This window comes from Diuraphis noxia, unplaced genomic scaffold, assembly GCF_037042655.1.
Source record: "Diuraphis noxia isolate RWA-SAM2 unplaced genomic scaffold, SU_Dnox_SAM2 contig0002, whole genome shotgun sequence".
Lineage (NCBI taxonomy): Eukaryota > Metazoa > Arthropoda > Insecta > Hemiptera > Aphididae > Diuraphis > Diuraphis noxia.
The window spans coordinates 24,683,700-24,707,671 of NW_028301712.1; the positions used below are offsets into that span (position 1 = coordinate 24,683,700).

Genomic DNA, 23,972 nt, shown 5'->3' on the forward strand with positions numbered 1-23,972 from the left:
TTTTCACAAGTATTACAATGTTTTCAAATTCAATTATCAAATTAACTTTCAATTTAAAAACACTGACTCTCATTGGCAACGCCCATCATTCTATATCATATTTTATTTTTATGATTTTCATTGAAATATAATTTATAACCAAAACTTTACATTTAAATAAAATATTGGATTACAAAAATAAAATTTCCATTCTTAAATGATTAAGATAAATCATAAAATCACTTTTGTTTACCAAGTTATTTTTAAAATAAAAAAGCATCTTTAATTTAGATATACCCAAGCGTTAAAAATAAACGAACAAACATCGAAATATTATTCCACACCTAAATATGTTAAATACTAAATGCGAATTGTGCACTAAAAATTCAAAAACCACAAATAATTTATAAAACAAAATTATTGTTTATAAATGTAACTTTATTTAAAAAAAAAAAATTATTTGGGCACTTAAATTGTTGCATTCAATTACAAAACTATGTTTGATACCTACTCGATCAGATAGTCTTACATGTATTTTTCACTGGTTTTATTTAAAATTATGTTACAGTTATATAATAATTTTCAAACTACAGAGAAAAAAGACAAAAATCCTCTCATGCCGTGTCCACAAATTCCATCTGCTTTAAGTAAGTTAATAATATTATTAATTTAAATACTGAGTGCAACGATGAATGTATTAATTTTACAAGGATATTATATGTATTTTTTTTTGTCCACTATCTCTATTAAGTCAAGCATAAAAAAATGCATATTTTAACCCATTCATTTTTTTGGCAGAAAAGTAAATCTTTTTGGGGTCAAAAGTAAAAAAACTACCAGCACTTTCATTAATAATTAGTAAAAAAAAAAACAAAATTCGGCAAAAATAAGAATTTTTAAATAATAGTAATATATGCTAACAGACCATTTCGCTCAGAATAGTTTTTCGTACTAATGCAATGATTTATTATTAAATTCTAATTTAACATATGTATTACAGAGATTTAATCATTAACGATGGACACTTAATAAAGGAGTAATTTTCATGGTGGAACAAAATGAAACTAAATTACAAAACTCATTTATAGCATACGAGTATAAATACTAAATTGATATTTCTTGAAACAGTTGAAAGTAATAAGTATACGTCCATAGTATCAAATATGAAAGAAGTATATAAATTCAAAGCATACATATTTTGTTTTTTCCCCTAAATGGTTGCCCCTTTTTCACTTGAAAATAATGTATAGCTGCAGAGCGAATACCTACTTTCTCTATTTTTTTAACTGACTAGGTATAAAACCTAGATTAGAAAACAAAATATATACACGATTAAATTATACCAAAACGTTCAACGAAGTAAAAAAAAGTAGTCTATTAAAATATAGTGATAATAGTGTTATTTCCCAAGAAATTGTCTTTATTGTTTGTAATTTATATAAAATATAATAATTTGTTACGTATTTTTAGTCGTTACTATTAAATTTAAATATTATGGGCACATTGCAAAATACTATCTGTAAATATAAACGATTTAGTTTGGTTTATTTTCTCTGTTCACTGTTAATTTTTACTTTTTAGGTATATAATATTTTACAATATCATTAAACTTATTGTATTTTAATAAAAAGTCAGATTAATTTTAAATTTTAATTCTTCAACGAACCTAATTTTTAACGTTAGCTTTCAATAAAAATGCATAAATCCTCGTTGATATTTCGTTGAATCCAAAAAGGTTAATTTAAAAAATAATTTAAATTGTTTTACCATAATTTATTCATTATCAAAACATTTTTATTTTCTTAAATGATTTAAGCAATTTAATTTAAAGTATGCGCTTTAAATACGTAACTTTTATTATTTTTATCTACCTAAAAATATATATCAACATTTTTTTTTTAATCATAGATATAAAAGTTACTTTAAATGAAAGGTTGAAAATATAGTAAATTAACAGATTTAATGTTACCCTACTCTGCGCAGAGTACCTATACTTGTTTTTTATTATAATTTTTTATTACCTTTATTTCTCAACATCCAGCCAGTCATCTACGTATCTTTTCTAATGTTTTAATTAAACTTCACAAAATGTATCAACTGACTCTATATTATAAATTTTTTCTCAATTTATTTATACTAATAAATTTTAAAAACAATTTTATTTTTAATTCTAATAAACGAGTCAGATAATAAAATTCTCAACTGTAGGTAACTTTGTTTTCGTGTATTCGTCACAGCAATGATACATTTAAAACTTAATTTTTATATAGTTAAGACACATAAAAGGCATGCAATGGTTAAAAAATGTTCTAGCTGTTTTGCCACTTAATTTAGGAAATTATAAAAAATATAGATAGCACATTAACTATCATTCACAAATCTGATGTTTAGCATTATTTATGCGATTGAAAACCATAACAATTCTTAACTTTATTACAATAGAAAAAATTAACTTTTAGTCTTATTAGGTTTGGTTACCTACTATAATGTTTTACATAAAATCCAATCAAAGGAACATTTGAATATGTGTACAAATTGAATATAGGTACTTGAACACATTTGTAAAAAAAATTAAATTATTTAAAATTCAACGGTAAATAACCAGGCGAATGTATAAGATTCAAATAATGCTTCAAAGTAGCTATAATATAATATTACGACTATGCATGATTGAATTTATGAATATATTTTTTGAATTTGTTGAATTTCCTAGAAATTTAGAACCTTATAATTACTATATTTGGTAGTAAACTATTCTTGGTTATAAATTTTAGTTCAAACCATTTTCAACTAACAATTTTTGTTAAACTTAATATCATTAATTACGAGACATAAGACTTATTATCTATTACTGAAATTTTTCTATTTCATTTCTAATCCATTTTTATTGTATAAATTTGATTGTTATTTATTACTCGTGATTCATGTATAATCAAAATCCTTGAATTAAATACTTAGAGATATAAGTATAAAATATACAAAAATAACGTTTTATTACATTTAATGTTCTTATTAAAAATTATTTTATATCATTTTTTTATAATTTTAACAATTTATTTTAATAAAAGTATAACCATATATTTATAGACGTGGCAATACTTCCGTAAACGTATCCATTTCGTACGATACCTGATAATATTAATTATCAAAATTTATGATTTATGATAAATATTTATTATATTTTATACTTCAGTAAAAGATTAATAGAATATTTATATTTCTTTATATTCTAAATGCATGTTAGGGTTTCAAAATAGCCATTAAAAAACCTGGGTGACATCACCAACTTTTATTTATTTTTCATTCAATGTCAAATTACTACCGCAACGTTTAAAAAACAAAAATTTCATAATATTTAATTTTTCTGATGTTAAGCATATTATGTGTACTTATCTTATCAGTTGTTTGAATGAGTGTATAATATGTGATTCAGAATTTATTATACATTAATATTGTCATACGAGCTGAACAAAAATACGTATATAGTAGAAAATTCGAAATAAACGAAGAAAAGGTATAGTTAGGAATTCTAATAAAAGTGCATTATCATACAAAAAGTACCCAACATAAAAAAAAAGTTAAAATATGATATTGCCAGTTATTACAATGATATTAATTTTTAATAAAGTATATGATTTGTCTTAAAGTTTCCATGAGCCTTAAAGTCTGCTAACACTCCAAAAATACAAAAGTAATTTATAAATTATACAATAATATTTAAATTTGAAATTATACTTGGAATTTTTAACAAATCTAAATTATAAACTTTCTTTTAAACCTGATATTTATGTACTTTTTACAATTGATAGGTTTTAAATTTTTATTACTAAGAATCTCTTATTAAATATCACGAAAAATATAATTACAATTTATTATTTCTAAGAATGTTAAATTATACTAATTGGTATATATTGTGTTTCACAATTAAAGTTGATATTTTTTTATAACTGTGTACGTACACGGTTTAATTTTTTTGATAATATTCCTTTGATAACATACCACTATTTAGTACTTTTACTTAAAAACTCTGTTCCGTTATCCGTTACTATAATATCTTATATACTGACGTTTATTCATTACACAACGCAAAACTTTAATGTTTTGGTTTAATTCCTTATGCCTCTTTTATGTTATTGTTTATCATTTCTCCAAGTCCTTTTGGAGTTTCAGTTTATTTTAAGTATCATGATTCATGAATACTTATAAAATCGATTTTATAATTTTATAATTATTATGAAGCTAAATATATATTTCTTAATAGTTAAATATATATTATATATATATATATATATTATAGGTATATTATTATATTATTCCCAAACTGTGAATATTATTTTACAATAAGCGTATAGGTATGTGATAGAGGTGACATGGCTATTGAGTGTCAGGAGATAAGAAGCCGCCCATTGGAGGCACTTAAGGTTTTAGGATGTTAGGCTAGGATTTTAATGTGCTAGTAAGAGAGAGTATACAAGATTAAGGAGAGGTAGAGGTATATACAATTTTAGATGAGTAGGTCATGACACCGGGTACGTTTAAGACGCCTTCTGGGGTCACCAGGAATAGCGTTGGTGGATAGCTCGGAAATCAGGGGATTACGATAGCTGTAGAACTTGAAGTGTGTGCATTTGTAGAAAGATATTGTGATGTTTTGGACTGTTAGAATGGATAATAGTTAAATACTAAAAGTCAAAACTATTCAAACATTCATCTATATACGTATAATATTTAAAAATGAAAATAATATATTATAATTAAAAATTTAATTTATCGTTATTAATAAAGAAAATCAACTAGGTACTTCACTACTTGTATTATAAAGTAACTTCATTTATAAATAATTACCTACACATAAAATCGATTTACTCAACTCATACATTTCTTCTAAATAAATTATAATTATATTACATTATTACAATCTGTTAAATATACACAATAAGTAATTTTAATGAGTAACATGCAGTTCGATAAATATGATATACGTGAAAAAGGCCCAAATAGACATTAGTACTAGAAGTTCTTATACTAAACTCTTATAATGATAGGTTTCTGGACCAATAATTTTAAGACAACGGTTGATGTTTTGAGGTAACGAGAGGTACACACTATTAATGAAAGGGTTGTCGTGGTTTGATAACTTTGAGTGTAACGTTTTTAATGATTGTTATAATTTTAGATCGTTGTGGAGAGTAGCGTTTGTCATGAACCATGATGGTACATATAACTTATAAGTCTGAAGGCTATGATCTGAAATTCTTGTATGTATTCTCGGATGTTCAATGATCTGGAAGGACCCCATATTTTGATTCCATATGATGATCATACAGATCTGATGACTGCTTTGTAAATAATTGTATTTCATTTTTGAGTTTTCAGATACCTATTAAAAGTGATTATAAGTAGGTCGTTTTATGAGTTGAATGTTTTGTTTTTTCCACAAAGATCCACCATGGCGTTTTGCTTTTATAAAACTTACTAAAAAGAAAGGAATCTTGATATGATGTTTTGATTGATTTATATTTTTTGCTCGATGAGGAAGAAAGTAATGTATGTATTTTATTATTTTTAATATTGCATTAATAGGCAAGAAGGCATTCTATATAAAAGCTTATAGAGTCAGTGACTGTTCTAATTTTTGTATTTACACATACCTATATCGAATTAATATCATATCATGGAATACTAATCTATAAATACAGTGTGATGTACTGCAGTATAACTTTTATTTTTGCCATAAAAATATTGAAAATATATATACAAATAATATTCTAGGTGTTATTGAATACATTTGAGTTACATAAAAAATTTGAAAAAATTGTTCTAAATGATTATTATACATGGAAAGTAAGAAATAATTGGTAAAAATAAACGGAACTCATAGCATTAAATAAACTATTGAACTTTGAAACTTTTAAGTGCTTATTGTTGTTTGACCAGTATTTAGTAATTAGTCATAACTTTTATAATTGTTTTTTGTATATTATTGATTAGGAAGAATTCTTACTATTTTTTTTTCAAATATGTGCCTATAAAATAATAACTAACATAGCTTCATTACTTTTTTTACCAACTCATAGTGTAATTGTACGATTACAAAAAATAGATAGTTGGAAATAATTTATTGTTGCTTTTATATAAAAATATTTTGATTTTTTTTAATATCGGTACATAAAAATTAAATTTTTTAACGACACATTGATTATTTATAACTTATAACTTATAAATATTTTAAATGTTTAAGTTTAAATGAATGAAATGAAGTTGTACTAGAGAACGCATCAAAACATTATTGTTTATTTCTCCTCACACTCAAACGTCAAATGCTTATATAGTTATATCAAATATAACTTCTACAAAATATATATAAACAAATTTTGAGAATAAAAGTAAATCGACTGCCGTAAAGTGAATGAGGGCCAACGAACTATATAAGCTATATAATTTGTTGACAAACGATCGGTTAGCTATTCTAATCAAAAACCCATTGATAACAAATAATACTGTGCAAAAACTATATCATATCATATTATATACATTATTTTAGTAATATAGTTTTATTATGCTATATGCCTATATGTTTTCTTCAAAACTTTAATTAGTATCAAAAGAACACACCAATAAAACGTCATATTATTTTATCTTCGTTGTTAATACCTTTTGATACGATAATTATTAATTTACAGTCCAATGGTCACAGCTGCCGCGGACTGTTTCTTTCTTTAAATATAAATTTATAGTACCTATATTAAATAAATTATGATATCCAACACTAATCTATACATCAACAATACTGTACGGCTGTATGATTTTTATATATGACTATATTAATATGTACTATTGTACTAAGTTAATAATTTTTTCTCTTCATTTTCATAGATGGAACAGTGCGTTTGCTTGTACCTGCCCAAGATACGTTGGAAGAAGTGGCTCAGCAGTTATCATGGCTGAGATTTTTAGAAGGCGGACACCAAATGCCTTTAGACTGTCAAGCGAGATATAAAATAGCAATTATAGTGCCTTATAGAAACAGACTAGCCAATCTCTGCTCGTTTCTTTTAAATATGCATCCATTTTTAACAAAACAACAGTTGGATTACACTATTTTTATAATAGAACAGCTCGGTGAGTCATTAATTTTAATGGATAGATAAATATTTGAAATACATGTATAATATCAAAATATTAAAATATATAAATAGAGTTGTATAACCGATTCATATCGATATGATTTAATTATTTGTTCAAATGTTTTCTTCAACTAGACGATGGACTGTTTAACCGGGCGATGTTAATGAACGTTGGGTTTACCGAAGCATTAAAGTTACACGACTTTGACTGTTTCTTTTTCCATGACGTAGACCTCATACCAGAGAATGACAGAAACATATACAGTTGTCCTGACCAACCAAGACACATGTCAGTAGCTATTGACAAGTTTAATTACAGGTAATTATAATCATATATCATTTTTTAATTGTTTTATTTTTGTACCCAATGAAACTAAGTAATTTTATTAGTAATGAACATAAATTATCTTGAAAAAAATTGTCTTCCAATCAATTATTTTAAGTAACTAAAACAAAATATTATTTTTGTTTTAAGATTTTTTTAACCATTGTATATGATGACCTTTAATTTTGAATTTCCTATTCTAAAGTCGAATACTTTTCTAGATAGATATCGCTGTAACTATCAACTGTATATACATACATATTTTTCGCATTATTAATCTTATCCCCGATTCATCTAATCTATCTGTATAATGAAGTTTCATATTAATAATGAAGTTGTTAGTAAAAAGTTTTGGTCCAAAATTTTCTGTTTAAAGTAAGAGTGCAAAACTATTTTTTTTTTTTCTAAAAAACAATAATTTATCGAAATAATAAACATATTCCATTAAACTAACCATTATACATAATGCAAAATATATTGTGTTGCGTTACTGTTTTATCTTAAATAAATTATATAATCAAAACACAGCTTTATATATTATTATATTTATCACACTCGGTTTATAAAGTTTATTGTAGGGCCCTTTTAAAATAAATAATAGTGATGGTTAGGAAAAGGTTCTGCATAAATATATGGTAAACGCGAAGGACAAATTGCCAAAACATATAGAGTTTTCAAAATTACTTATAAAAGAATATATTACTACCCTCTTTGAATAGTTAATTAGAATAATTTCAAATCCTTTTATCCGACTATAAACGAATAATAATTATACATCCAAGTCAAGAAAGGAAATGAAAAAACTCTGCTTTAATAGTCATTCATATTATAAGCTAGATGATTGTTTTATTGAAGAGCGATTAATTATGTGAAAAAAAATAATCTTTTTAAAATATTTATTTTACATGATTTCAATTTGTTACTGACCAGAGGTAATTAAAAAAAATTACAATTTATACTATTTTTATTGTTATAATTAGGGTTAGGATGTTCATGATTTTGCATATTTATTTTAGATTGTCAATTAGCTTCCATAGAAATGCGATTAATAATATCAATATTAAAAATATGAACATTTTATTTTCCATATATTTACATAATGTTATCAATTTTTATTTATAAGTGCGTATTTTGTATTTTTTCTATATTTATGCGCATATTTGACGGTTTCAATACAAAATTCTGAAAAATACGGAAATTTTAAATTGTATTTAATTGAACCTAATCTAAGTTTGATTATCGGTATTTTACATTGATTATATCAAAACAAATTATCACTAATTTATTTTTGAGAATTCAATACGGTTATGTGGAGTTAAGGTACAACTTAAATAGAATTTTTGATAACCCTCATCAATTGTGATCATCTTATAATATGGTCGTCGCAATCAAAAATTATCTTAAATCTGTGATGTCCTACAATTGTATCAAATATTTTGACAGGACGTTTAATAATTTATAGTTGGTTGCCGTCTATTTTACAACGAATGTAGAGTATACTACGCGTTTTGTGTTTTGCTATACATTATTTTGATTTATTAAATCGCTCAAAAATAATTTGTATATTTTTGTTCTACTCGCTATATCTTCGGTTATGCTTAAAGTAAAAAGCTCTAGTTTTAACCAACTAAAAGGTTTGGTAGAAGAATTTGGAGAGGACATTTCATATAGCAATGATTTAATCTTTTATTGAAAACTATGCAAAGTTTAGGTCGGTAACCAACGTTGGTTCCGTGTTAAATAACTAACATATGATCAGTGAACACTGTAAAACGTCATTTTCCATTAAGTAGATACACAAAAGGAAAAAAATGACTAACAAGTATAACAGTTAATATCGAACATAAAAATATCTCAATTCAACTTAGAATTATCTAGAGCATTAACTTCAACTAATATCACATATATAAGGTCAAAAACGACGTTTTTGGTGATTTTTTGGGAAAGTATATTAATGCCAGTAAAAGAGATACCTAATGAATCGACATTGCACAAAAACTATTTATCAGAGTGCTATAAAAATACAATAAACACAACTCGAAGTTACATAACCAACAAGAAAATTTTTCTCCATATATTTATTGAATTTTTATTTAGTCCTCATTACTGTATGTTTAATGCATATTTTTCAAATTATCCATGCATATTTTACTGTTTTTAGAGCATAAAAATCATTTAAGTAAAGATTTTTTAGTTTTTCAAATTACAACGTAATTATACTTATTTAGTGTTCTAAAGCAAAACATAATTTGGAATACTTCTATGTGTAAAATTCGAATTTTAGATTTTGGAATTTTTTTTCATACCTAATTAATTAGTTGTTGTAATAGGAATTTAAAGTTAATATAAGTGAAGTAGAGTACTGATTCATTTTAATACTAGGTTCATTGAAAAGTAAATTTATTTTCTTATTTACAAATGAAATTTAGAAAAAAAAAAATTAAGAGAGTCTTAAACATTGTTTATAACAACTTAAAATTAATACTGAACCAATTATATACATTATTATATTTATACATAGAATGGGTCGTTATCGACTAACAGTCATTACAGTATGAAATATTCACGTAGATAATTCATTCATAAGCTAATTTCAAAGGTAATTATAATTTTCCCTACTCTTCGTAATGTCTTCTATACATAAATAATTCACGATTATATGTTTTTCTGTTCTAACCATTGGACAAGATAGAGATGGAATGGGTGAAAGCAGTAGCATATATAAAAATAATTTTCGGAGCAGGCTACTATATATTTAACAGTTGAGACTGTAATTTCGGCAGGGGTTATTGCAGCCAACTAGCCCCCCCCCTATATACGCCACTGGGTGATGGGTACTCATAACGCTTCTTTAATTCTGACATTGGTTAGAAGTGCCGGGATTGTTGAAAATAAATTTTAAAATAATAATAATGCATTGTATTCAAAAAAGCCTGTAAAGCTTAATTTTCAATGATATTTAAAGGACAATTTTTTCAATATATGAAAGTTCTTAAGAGTAAGTGATGAGAGAAGATTTTCAAAATGTACCTATTTATTAAATATCATTTAATATAATACAGTATAAATAACTTTATATTGAAATATCAATCAAATTTATCATAAAAATGTTATAATTCTTTAAACTGTTTTAACATTATACTGAACTTCCAATATTAAATTAATTTCAGTGCCTAGCTGCAATAACCATTGTCCAATAAATATTAATTAAAAATAGCATTTAAATTGTGTGTGCCGTAATAAATGAGAAAATTTTTAATTGAACGTAAATAGCAATTATTATTGGAACATTACTATTTACAATAACATCTTTATTTGATTTGTATTTGATTAATATAATATTATTTAAATAAGATAAAAAATAAAACGTAAATCTATGTAAAAATAATATATTTCTCTCTACGGTTAAAGTCCAAAACTATACTTTCTAATACAATAAAAGATTCATGTTTAACAATTATTGTACTAATATGTATTTTTAGAAATAATTATAAAACAGATAGTGATAGTGATGTGAACTTATTTTAGTACCTAGTTAAAAGGAAATGATAGCATGTTTTTTTGACAAAAACATATGCACTTACCTATATCGTCGCGAATGTTGTGATAAAACATAAAACGATAAAAAATCTGAAAACTTTTAAAAAACATATTTTTATCGTATTTTAGTTTAACTGAGATCCATTATTTTTCAAATTTAAGCCCACATTTTCCAATTTAAATGACAATTTATATCATTGAACAATTATCAAACAGCGATTCGAAAAAAATTGGGATGTTTGATCTAAAGTAAATTTCTTAACAATTTTTTTTTTATTACATAACTCAAATTTCTTGTCACAAAATAAGTTTTGTAGGTACATATGAGTTATGAGGTTATGACTGTCAACAATTACATGCTTATATCGACCTCGTATTTTAATGGTTAACATGAGTGACACGTGCGATAGTGGCCTGTTATCTCTTTTACACTACCGATTGCTTCATTAACATATGACACTCATTATATTTTTGTTTATAATTATAAAACGTTAAAACCCATAATTATTAATATTCGTTATAATTTTTAATTAGGTATTTACATTTTTAACGACAACGCTACTGAGTCATAGAAAATTATAAGAAATAATAAGCTTAATATATTATAATTATAATCTATAAGAAATCAAAATCATTTCCGAGAAAACCATCATCGTAAAAAAATTCTCCCGACCACATTACAAAGCATTCAAGACATTTTAGTTATATTGATGAATTGTGGAAAAAATATTCAAATTAGACATAAACAAAAAATTCCATATTTGAATTACTTAATTTCTAATTTATTTTTAAAAAATAGGTAAATAATTTCAAAAATAAACTTTATATTTTATTAATTTGAATTAAATCATTCTATTTTTATGACTAATATCGTTAAGAAGTTCATTAAGTTATATTTGCTTTTATTGGTTTTTTAACATAAAAATAGTGAAGATTATTAGGCACCACTCTCAAAGTTGAAAATTTAATCGTTTTAGTTTATACAGTAACAATATAGGCTAATAGTAAAATAAATTACTTTGATCACAATTATATCATACAATTTATTTAGTAATATTATAGACTGACAAACCGTCTTCGCTCGAATCGTTTACATATATTATACTGCAATGATTATTGAATTCAAATTTTTCACTTCCATTACAACGACTCTGACTCTCCAGTAGCAGGTTTTATCACTCACCAAGGGGGGAGGGCTAATTGAAGCTCAAGAATTTACGTAGTTGAATTTTAAATAATCTATATAAAATGTTAATTAACATAATATGTTTTAGCTAATATATAAATCATTTTTTTTTTATGTATTTATTTCACAATTATAACATATTTTAAATAGTTATAGGTATTCCTATCAATTTTCATCTGAAACGATTTATAAAAGTAATAACAAAAATTAACTGTTTATTTAAAAAAAATATTTATATTACATTATTAATTCCAAGTTTCTTAACTTTTTAAAATCGTTCAATGATATTATTATCTGTTGGGACCATATTTTTCAATGAAGATATTTTATAATAATTTTTGATATGTGTAACAAAATAATTGTCTTAGAAAAATAAATAGCTTAGTCCCAAGAGGGGGGAGCTAATGTTCGCATAGACCCTACCTTAAACCCGCCATTGTGACTCTCAGACACCATGTACAGCAAAACTTTACCCACTTACCAGTTTTTTTTAAAAATATAAATTGATTTCTGTCTGCATGTATGTCTGTCTCTTTGTTCTTTATGCATTCCTAAACGACTGGACCGATTGCGACGAACTTTGGTACAGAGATATATTAGACTTATATAGGCAGAAGATAGAGACCAAGTTGAAAAGTGATGTGCTCAACCCTGGGAATAGACATTTTTAGAATAACGACGGAAATTTTTGTTTATTTATAAATAGTTGCTGATGGTTGCTTATTTTAGTAATGTAAAAAAAGAGGTGAAATTGTAATATATATGTGTTTACCTCTTTTGTGTATATCGTGTATACACTTCAGATTACTGCCTTCTTATATGTATATATGTATACACATGCAAATATATATATGCATATAATGGTTTGATTATTTATACATTAAATTTCCTTACCCAACATCGACTGAAGTCTCTTTGAGTGTTTAATGGACGAAGGAAGGAGAAGTAGGTTCAACACTAATTAATTTATATTTCAATATTAATCGACAACACAACTGTTAATTTAGAGATATATAAAAAGAGCATTTATTATTTAAGACACAGAAAAATTACATTTAAAATATATTGAATCGGCTTACCGCATATGCCTGTCGCCAAGGGAGAGTGACGTTGTATATATCTAGCCGATGGTCGAAGGGTATCGTCCGAGCACAGATAGAACAGATTTTGTATAAAAGGACATAACAATATATGACCACAGATGTTTATTATAATATAAACATCTGTGTGGCTTTATAATACCATATTATAATATAATATATTATATTGAGGACATGATGATGACACTCTTTTTAGTATTACCTAGTTGCGAAGAGTGGCTATCATTACATTATTGTTATTATATAATCATAATATATATATCCCTGAATTATTGTTAACTGTGCATTTTTTAGTCCGTAATAAATCCTACCTCTTATATGTGATTTTTGTTATAATAACGCCATTTCTAAGCAATTATTTTTCCCAAAAAAATATCGATCGCTAGTTGTACGTCGCAAGCACGAAAGAAAATGACAATACAAGCTTCAGAAATATATATAAAAATGAAATTCTGTCTGTTTGTCCTTTATGCATTCCTAAACGGCTGGACCGATTGCGATGAAATTTGATACATTATGCAGAGATATATTAGACCTATGGGCAGAAAATAGGCTAAATTAAAAAATGATAGGCTCAATTATCATTCAATAAAATATTTGAATTGTCAGACTATTCTTAATAAAACGAATAAAAATAAAAAATGATAAACTAAATTGAATATCGTTGTAAAATTAAAACTTAATATATTTTAACCATTATCTATCTATATGTATAAAAGTATACTGCTAACTAGGAAAATCACAGGAAACGATTTTAACACACAGTTTAAAACATAACTATATAAGAGGTAGGACTTTTAACGGGCTACGAAGTGTAAGTGTTCAGCTAGTATATATCATATTCACACACACACACGAACGTTGTATATCAGGAAATATACTTCCATTGCTTTAACTGAATTACATTGAAATTAATATATTTTTATAAACATAACATGATTAATATAAAAATGACAATAATGATTTCAACCCCATGTATTCAGACTGCCATACGTGGATTTATTCGGTGGAGTGATAGGCATGAGTCGAACGCATTTCCAGCTGGTCAACGGATTCAGTAACATGTTCTGGGGATGGGGCGGCGAAGACGACGACATGGCGTCTCGAGTCAAGGCACACAATTTAAACATCACCAGATACCATCCAGACGTAGCACGTTACCATATGTTAACACATGCCCAACAAAAGGCCAACCCAAAAAGGTATAACCAACTAATTTTATTAAATCAACTTCTATTGTTATTATTTATTATACTATTATTATTATTATTATTATTATTATTATTATTATTATTGTTGTTGTTGGTAAATTAAAATTCATAATCTTTAATCAATATTCATATTTTATGGATGTTTATAGGTATCGTAGAAAAATAATATATGAATCGTATGCACTAATGGTCTTGTGTTATTTATAAATAATAAGCATTTTATACCCATAAAAAAGGTTTTTACAGAACTCATTCATAGTTTTAGGAAGGATGATAATATATGATATCATAATATAGAGCCAAATGAGTAATGACATATATAATTTTAAAATAATAATATTGAACCTAAGTCGTTTTCTATTAACCCCATAACTATTTGTCAGTAATATTTAGCTGATGTTGTAATATTTTTTATCAGCTACAGTTCTTTCAACAAAATTCTAACTGTTTTTTTAAATTTTGATATAATACGTAATAGGTACTTTTAAAATGATAATTTATGATTTATTTTTCTACTCCAATAATATCATTAACAATTTACTGAACTGATCAAAGAAGTCGTTATTAGAATATAAATAAAAAATAATAATAAAGTTGAACAATTTTAACTTCCGAAAGAATTCTGTTCAGTAACTGTCGCAACTACTAACTCATAAAATAATATGCATCGTTGGTCTTATTAAGTTGTTAACAGATTTTTAAGACTATTATATTATATTTTGAAAGTGTATCATTGTCAGACTACTTATGAATTATTATTTATTTATTTAACTACTTCATTTTAGTTTTTTATAAAATGCTTGAAATTTTTATAAAAACATATTGAACAATATTTATGTTTTTATATTTGTGTTGTATTCTATAATCTTTATGTAATGGCTAACCATACTTAAGTTGTAACATAAAGTCCTCCATGTTAATTATAAATTATTTACAGGATAATTTACCAAGCATGCTCAAACCCCGTTTCTCCTTTAATCGTGCATTTATTCATTTTATTCAAATCTTCAGTTTTTTAGTATTTCAATAAATATATTTTGAGACTAAAATATAAAATACTTAGGTATTTTATTCATTCATTTAGGGAGTGTTTTGTGGTTATAGTACAAACTTCTTCTTTTTTAATTAAAAATAACCTTTTCCCGCTGTATATTTTTAAGTTGATTATTTTTCTGAAAATGGTTCTGTACGTATAACATGTTTATAGTAGCTGGTTAGTCGATGTAGACTTATTTTATACCTTATAGTAAAATAATGTATAGTTTAAAATTTAATACATCATAGTGTAAAGAGAAAGTTCCGCGATTAAAAACATAAATGTTTTTCATATTATGCTAATAATATGAAAAATGAAAAAGCCTGTCGCTTCCATTGTAATCACTATCATCCACATCCGATGAACTCGTATTAATAAAAAATCAAGAAATATTTTTATTACATAATTTTGATTTTTAAACATTAAATTAATTAATCATACAGTGCACTTACTACCTATACGTGTTACTTTCTGTAAAACGTCCTATTTTCATTCCGTACCTACGTCCAACGCTCCTCCCCCCGTTTTTCAATTTTTGGCACTTTTATTAATTATGTCGCGTACAGCCCTACAGGTATGACGACTTGTTCGTTAGTGGATATAGTAGAGGTGCGCATGGATATATCATGATAATATGATTATACAACTACACAACCTCATATTATACACAACGATCCAATCACAACAATTGAGACTATTTTTATTCTTTATCGTGCGATAATAATAAATGAGGATTGAGGATATTTTACAGATGTACATATCAACATGACAAAATACAAACCGTCTTATCAGTTGTATGGCTGGTGTAACAATATTTGTGTATGGTACATCGTATATGATGTAGGTATGGTATTAATTATTATTCTTGTCAGTTGTGGTGTTTGATGAAGATTTAATACTATCAAACGGTGGGTTTTAACTTTTAAATGTGTTTACACACTTCATATAGGAACTTCCTGTAATAGTAAAATACTAAATATTCGTGCTACAATTATTGTTTTGCTAACATTTTTTTTTTTAGATAATATACTAAAATTAATAATTATACACAGCATGATGGGCTTATTCAATATTTTTCATAATATTGTGTTATTTATTTCTCCATAATTTAATTTTTACAACAGTATACTGACTATTATAGAAGCATGGAAAACCGCCAATCGATAAACTTTTTTTTTATTAAGAATAAGGCTTCGACCACTAGGTTTTTTTTCCAAACCATATCATATGCCTTTTCAATGTCGAGAGCGATTAGGATTAGGTATTGTTTTCTTATTATTGCATCAGTTATTTCTGTGTGGAGTGTAGCTAAGAAATCTTGAGTTGAATGATTTTTGCGGAAGCCACATTATTGTTTTGTGAATTTTTTGTTAGTTTCAAGAAACCACACTAAGCGTTTATTTATAATTTTTTCGAGTACTTTACTGAGGGTACTTATAAGCGAAATTGGGCGATAGCCTTAGATCATATACTATATATATATATATATATATTTTTTTTTTTTTTTATAGTATATGATCTAAGGCGATAGCTAAGAATATTGAATTTATCTTTTTCCGGATAAATCGATAAACTGTTTTCTATTAAAAATGGTATTATGATTTAAGGATGAAAATTAAAATAATTATGAAAAAAAAACCCTGAAAAACAGTCAACGACTAAACAGTGGTTTGCGTTAATGTAATCACTATTCACTCTGTGTAATGTGTACTAATATTATAATCTACATGCGTCTCCAGGGATGGTGTAATAACAATAGTCAGGGTACATTAACCACGTGCCCGAGTAGGTTTCATTTACAGTCTTTATGATGATGATAACCGTAATGTAATAATAATAATAATAGTAAAAACATTAACAATAGTACAATAACAACAGCGTGTGTTTATGTCGTTTATGATTTACGCTTGTCAAACAGGTACGAAAAGTTGTACAGCGGCCGGAAACGTTTCAAAACTGACGGACTTAACAACCTCGAGTACCAGGTAAAAGCATTGAAACAACTGCCGCTGTTCACATACTTGCTGGTTGACTTGACCAGTAGGCGCAGTTGATGGACGATGTTGATGTGGTACTGGCCGTTCGGTCAGCAAGCCGCTTAATAAAACAGTTTATGCTCTCATCTCTCTATATCTCTCTCGGACACACTCTCTCTTTCTTATTCTCTCCTCTTTCACTCCTTCTCTTATCTGAGAGAGTACCGAGGCATATTGTTATTTTCAATCGATTTACAATGTAAAGTACGAATAGGTACTTAACGTACTATTTATAAATTATGTTAACATTTGTTTTTTATATTGTATTATATTTAACTATCAGGGTTATCGTTCCCTGATTTGGTGCTAAATTAAAACACGTATTGTTATTTGCATTCGCTGCACTTGAATTATATACTATATGTGTATAAAATGGGAAATTGTGTACCACCGAATAGATATCGCTGAACTCGGAGGGAAAACCAATATCAGGGGTCCTTATTACTATGATTATTATTATCAGAATCGTCCTTCGATTCGCTGACAATCGACTAGCGGCCAGTGACACCATTATATAATGCAATGAATTTACTTTTTAATGAGAAAAAAATACCATTCCGCCAGACAAACACGGAACACTGCAACCGCGGCTAAACAGACGTTTGAATAAAATATAGTTGGTAGGTATACCAGTACACCACAAATATAAGATACACCGTTTCCGTTGGTTTAAGTAATATTTCGAAACGATCTCATCATCGATTAATCACTGTTTGAAACTGCTAACTAATTTTATAAAATTTGTTAACGTAATTTAGTAGTTACCGTTGCAATTTTTAGCAGTTACAATGGCCTATTATATGTTAGTTAGGAACGACCTGTTCACATATAACATTATTAGTTGTTTTTCAGGATACTACCGGTCACCACTTTTTCACTCGTCACATCAAACATTTTATAATGATCATGTACAGATTATAGTATAATATTGCATTATTACGTGGTTTATATTTATTGTTATAAACATACTCTAACACTTATAGATATGAGTAGATATTATAGCAATAATATTTGATTTTTCAAAAATATTTTCTCTCATTTCGTATTGTAGATAATACACCAGCTAATGAATTACTGAACGTTAAACACCTATTGTATATAAAACATAACATATAGGGGTGAGGTTCATTTTAATTTCACTAATCTAACTTTCATGTATTCACAACTATACTTTTGACATATTTCATGATTTTGGGATCAACGAATAGGCAATAAGTATTAGGGTAGGCCTATTTTTGGGTCATATGACTCTGTGATATTTATTAAATATAATTTATTATAATACACACATTCTCTATCTTTTTATTGGTTCAGAAACCGGGCAATTTTATCATTGAAGGGCCCATCGTATCTGTTATTTAAGATAAATGAGACTTGTAGCTTTAAAATTCATTAATTTAAAATATAACTTATTAATAACTATAATAATATCAATTATAAAATATATTATGTACGTATATTTGTATTATAGTAATTTATTACTGGGTACGTTTACAGTTAGGCGTGTACCTATTTTTTTTATTGATGTATTTTTTGAAACTATTTATATTAGTTTATATAAAATTAATATATTTGTTTATATGTGTTATATTATAAAAGAAACTTTTTAAAAAATCGACATTTTATCATCTTATAATATTGTATTAAAATTATATAATACCTAACGAATTTTGCGTCCAAAACCCTCATATTTCGAGGCTATCAAATCTTATTAATCCATACATTAATTATCTGTGCAAACTACTAAAATGATACAAGTTTAAAACAATTATAAATCTAAAATATTACATTAATTTTATAAAATATAGAAATTCAACTACATTTTATTTTTAAAACTATTGAAATGGAATTCAAACTATAATGTTTATTATCTAAAATCATTTTTCTAAGAAAAAATAATTTTGAACGTATTTTAAAACTATTTATGAATAATGAATATATTGTAAACACTTTTTTTAACTTGTTGTATTTTTCAATATCGTATTATACTCTATTTCACGAGAATCAGAATATTATAGTACTTAATTTTTTTTTTACTATCATCAGAAATTTCAATATTTCATAAATCAGAGTTAAAAATGTAAACCTAAGTATAAGTTGTTATGGCGTGCATAAAAATTAATAAATTAACTTAAAATTTGAGTTGATAAGTTGAGTGGAAAGGGTATTAATTAATTAACAGATATAAACTGATATAACATATAACTGAAGATGGTAAACTTCTAAATAAATTCAACATTCAATATAAATACATTATATTTATGAAAATACGTTTGAAAATATTTTTGAAATAATTATTGAAACAATGTAACATTTAAACCCATTAACAAAAATATAAATTAATTATTGTATGAACTATAAAATGTCCAAACTTAAATTTTAATTTATTAAATTTGTTATTACTTATTATTTCATATTTCACTTATTTTATTTATTTTATTAGATATATTTTACCACATAGAGTGTACAGACTGACATCAATGTGTATTTTTTTTTTCAATATTACTTGTTATAATATGTTCATTTTTAATGATGTTCATAAATTATTTAGATACTCGATCTTGTCGTATAAGTTGTTATACCATTTGGTTTTTTTCGTAGTTTACATTATTTAAAATGTATCTATGTATGTTATCTCACTATTCGGCTACAATTGTAGACCTAGATTATTATTTGTTGTTAAACGTATATATTTTTTTCAAAGCAAAGTTTATAACCTATTTCTTCTAGTTGTCATATTACATATGTATGCATTGTATATGTCTTTTTTGTGACTTTTGAATTCATTTAGGTCATATCACTTCTGTACTACAACTCTTGAGACTATTTAATAAATTATTTCATTTTTAAATCATAATAATTGAGTGACACAAATATTATGTTTTATTTATACCTTCCTGCTAATCGTGTTGTTCATAAGTTCCAATCTTAAAAGTATCTTTATAAACTCTAACTCTATTATGTCATCTATAATTTAATAAGTCGCTAGACGTTAAGCAATAGGTACTAGTGTTTTTATTCACTGGACGCTGTAGATATCTTTTTATAAATATGTGGTAGTCGAGGATTTAAGGAGGACCAGGGAGGTCTCCCTCCAATGACTAACCAGATATGTTAACATATGATGAGATTTTATCTTATGAGTAATTAAGTAATATAATAAAAACATATTAGTATATTACTATACATTGTTTTATACAATTATAAACAAATATTTTTAATTTTTATTCTAACCTACATGTATGCATATTGCATATATATAAGTGTTCCATAGGCGCAATTTCAGTTTTTAACTTGGAGGGGCTTAACATATTTAAATGAAACAGACCCTCGGGGGATTCTAAGGCAATTTCATTTTTTTTTCACCCACTTTCCCACATTTAATATATTATAAATTATAATGCATCTATTAATAAAGCTAAACATATTTGTATGAAAAAATAACAACATTTAGGTAAATAAATGTAATATATATTTATTTATTAAGTATATTATTATAATTGGAACCTTCGGTTAGAAATTGCAAACGTATCTAATATTTTTTCGTTGGACAATTCATTTGATAAACCTCGTTCTATATAAATTAATGACAAATTTGTAAATCTATCTCGATTCATAAATGTTTGAAGCCAATTTTTAATCTTTCTCGTTGCTGAGAATGATCTTTCACATGTTGCAGAGCTAATTGGAATTGATAAAGATAATGATAAAAGTTTATATATAACGCCAAATAAGACACTAGACAGTAATTTTATTGTTCTCGTAATACGGCGGGTAACTAAGGTCTAACATCATGTTGTTGCATTGGCTTGTTTCATGTTTCCAGATTTAAACTTTAAAATATTTTTTTTTGAAACGACGGTTACTGTATTATGTATATTAGATAATGAATGAAGGATTCAATACTTCAATTTAAATATAAATTTTTGAAGGGGCTAAGCCCTTCCAAGCCCCCCCCCCCAAATTGCACCTATTTTTATTATTACATTATATTATTATTAAAAAAAATTAAAAATGTTTGCCTCGAAAATAAAATCCTAGATCCACCAATGATATACCTAACATTTACCCCCTAATATTAGTAATGTTACCATAAAATTGAAAAAAATTGACTTATCGAAGAGAGGTTACACTGGTCAAATTAATTATTATTACACTGATAAAATGTTTAAAATACGAATGATTAAACTGTCTAAATTCTAGCCAGATTCTAAATATGTTTACCAAGATAATGTGTTCAAATTAACGGTATGACAAATTATGTACGAGACGATAGAATGTGAGGGTACTTTAAGATCAGTGGTTGACTTGGAAATAAAGTAGTAGAGGTACTCTAGCTACTTTTAAAATGTAGCGTCCCTAGCATTTTAATAAAACTTATATAATCATGGCGGTGGGGGGGGGGGGGGGGGGGTTAAAAGCTTACATAACAAACCGTCCCAAACGTTCCCCTTTAAAAAAGAAATAGGGGTACGCTAGCGTATCCAAAAAATTAGTTGAGGTACTCAGTCCCCCCGCGTCCCCCCCCCCCCAAGACAACCACTGTTTAAGATTGGAGAATGGTAATATATTATATAATAATTATAATATATCTATTTAAGATAGTAGATAGTAAACAGTAAACACAGTGTATAATTAGATAATAATATAATAATTTTACTAGATACCTTATACCATCAACTTATTTATGACCCTCAATAATAAATATGGTCACTATTCGCGCCAACGACTGGGGCTGAGGAGAGATATGGGTTTGTGCGACGTGCTGACGTGGTATTCTGTTAGCGAGTGAACTGTCCAAGGATTCAAATGTAGGTAATATTATTGACAATATTGAACACAGTAATGTACCTATTTTGCCTATACTATACGCCGGCCAACACTTTATATTTGCGTACAGCATCTAAAACAACATTATATTATTTATCATACTTGTATACATTTAATTTTCATCAGTATTTACACCAATTTTAAGCGTAATGTTAAGAGGTATTGAAACTTTTTTATCACACTGTTTCTTTATGTAAGAACGGTTCTCTAATTTTATTGGCAATTTTTTAATCAACGGTGCGTCGGTCGACGGATACAATACGAGCGATGATAATAATTCATAATACTCGTAAATAATAATGATTTTAGTATTATGATAAAATAAAAAAACAAAAAAAAAAATGGTATTTTTACGTAAAATTAATTTTGTCGAAAAATTAATTTCTTTTATGGCGTACTCCTAAATTAATAACCAAAGATAAACTTCAAAATTTCACTTTAATTTTTTTAGTTAAGAATTAAAAAATTTAAAACTAGTTTTTCATACATTTTTTATTTTATACGAGCGATAATAATAATTACTTTAGACTTGAGTTATGTAGGAATAAGAAATGATACTTAAAATTCTTATAATCACTTTAATGATTAAAAATTATATTTATTTTATATATTACATTTGTTTTGGCTCACTTAGTTTCTTCGACAACTACCGAGGCTTGCCTTTAGTCACGACTCACAGTTTGAACATTGAATACCTCAAGCGTATAGTTTGTACCAGTGGCGTGACGAAGGACTATATTTGAGGCATGTATTTTCGTAGCCACTGGTCAGATTGCTAATAATTGCAATATTTACAACTATAAGTTCTTATACCTAAAATCTGCTGTACGTTATAAATTTTACATTCGTAGTAATTTTATCTGATACCGCGTAAGCGTAGGTATACTCAGTTAGTATTGAATACCTCGGATTATATTAAATGTTTTCGTAGCATTCAGTATACACTTGAGTAAAATCTAGACGAACATGAGCTTAATCGTATAGTTTTCAAAGAAGATAATCGGCGATATATAATGATTAACGAGTAGGTGTTATATGTAATGACATTAACCTGTTAGTTTGGTTCGTTTAAAATTGTCAAAACCATACCATTTTCTCCGGACAACAAGAATGTCAAGTATAGACCATTTAACGATTTAACAGTTACTGCATTAAAGTGTTAACGGTTTTAAATGAATGATTACTAATAAGAAAAATCATATTTTTCCAGAACAATGTTATGTAATACATTGTATACTTTATACTTAATTTTATTGTCCTTTTAACTATTAATATTAGGACTTTATGCTTAATTTTATAGTTAATTTAACTATTAATAATTAATAATTAATATTAACTAACTAATTTAACTATATTTGTTAGTTACCTAATTCAAACATTAAAAACCGCGTTAACTATAAAATATAGTAAACATTACCATATCAAACAATTATATTTTTATAGTTATAATAAGTAAATCATTTTAGTTATGCTACCTATTAAATAGTTAAATTTACTATATAATTTTCTTAACTATAATATTTTAGTAATTTTTTCTTCCGTGTGGAGTGAACTTGTAAAGCATTATTTTTTGAATCGAAAACGTATGGTTAAAAGCTAAGA

The 23,972-nt window shown here is 26.2% G+C and overlaps 1 protein-coding gene across 2 annotated transcripts in view; it reads left to right on the top strand.

Annotated features, from left to right (window-relative positions):
* Nucleotides 1–20,397, top strand: part of LOC107163209 (beta1,4-N-acetylgalactosaminyltransferase A-like) — a 42,134-nt gene extending 21,737 nt beyond the window's left edge. For both annotated transcript variants that reach the window (XM_015510501.2, XM_089220485.1), the window contains exons 3-7: nucleotides 548–626; nucleotides 6,856–7,101; nucleotides 7,242–7,425; nucleotides 14,241–14,459; nucleotides 17,423–20,397. In XM_015510501.2, coding sequence (XP_015365987.1) covers nucleotides 548–626; nucleotides 6,856–7,101; nucleotides 7,242–7,425; nucleotides 14,241–14,459; nucleotides 17,423–17,558 — 864 coding nt within the window. In that variant the 3' untranslated portion in view covers nucleotides 17,559–20,397. The remainder of the gene's footprint in view (nucleotides 1–547; nucleotides 627–6,855; nucleotides 7,102–7,241; nucleotides 7,426–14,240; nucleotides 14,460–17,422) is intronic.
* The last annotated feature ends 3,575 nt before the right edge of the window (nucleotides 20,398–23,972 follow it).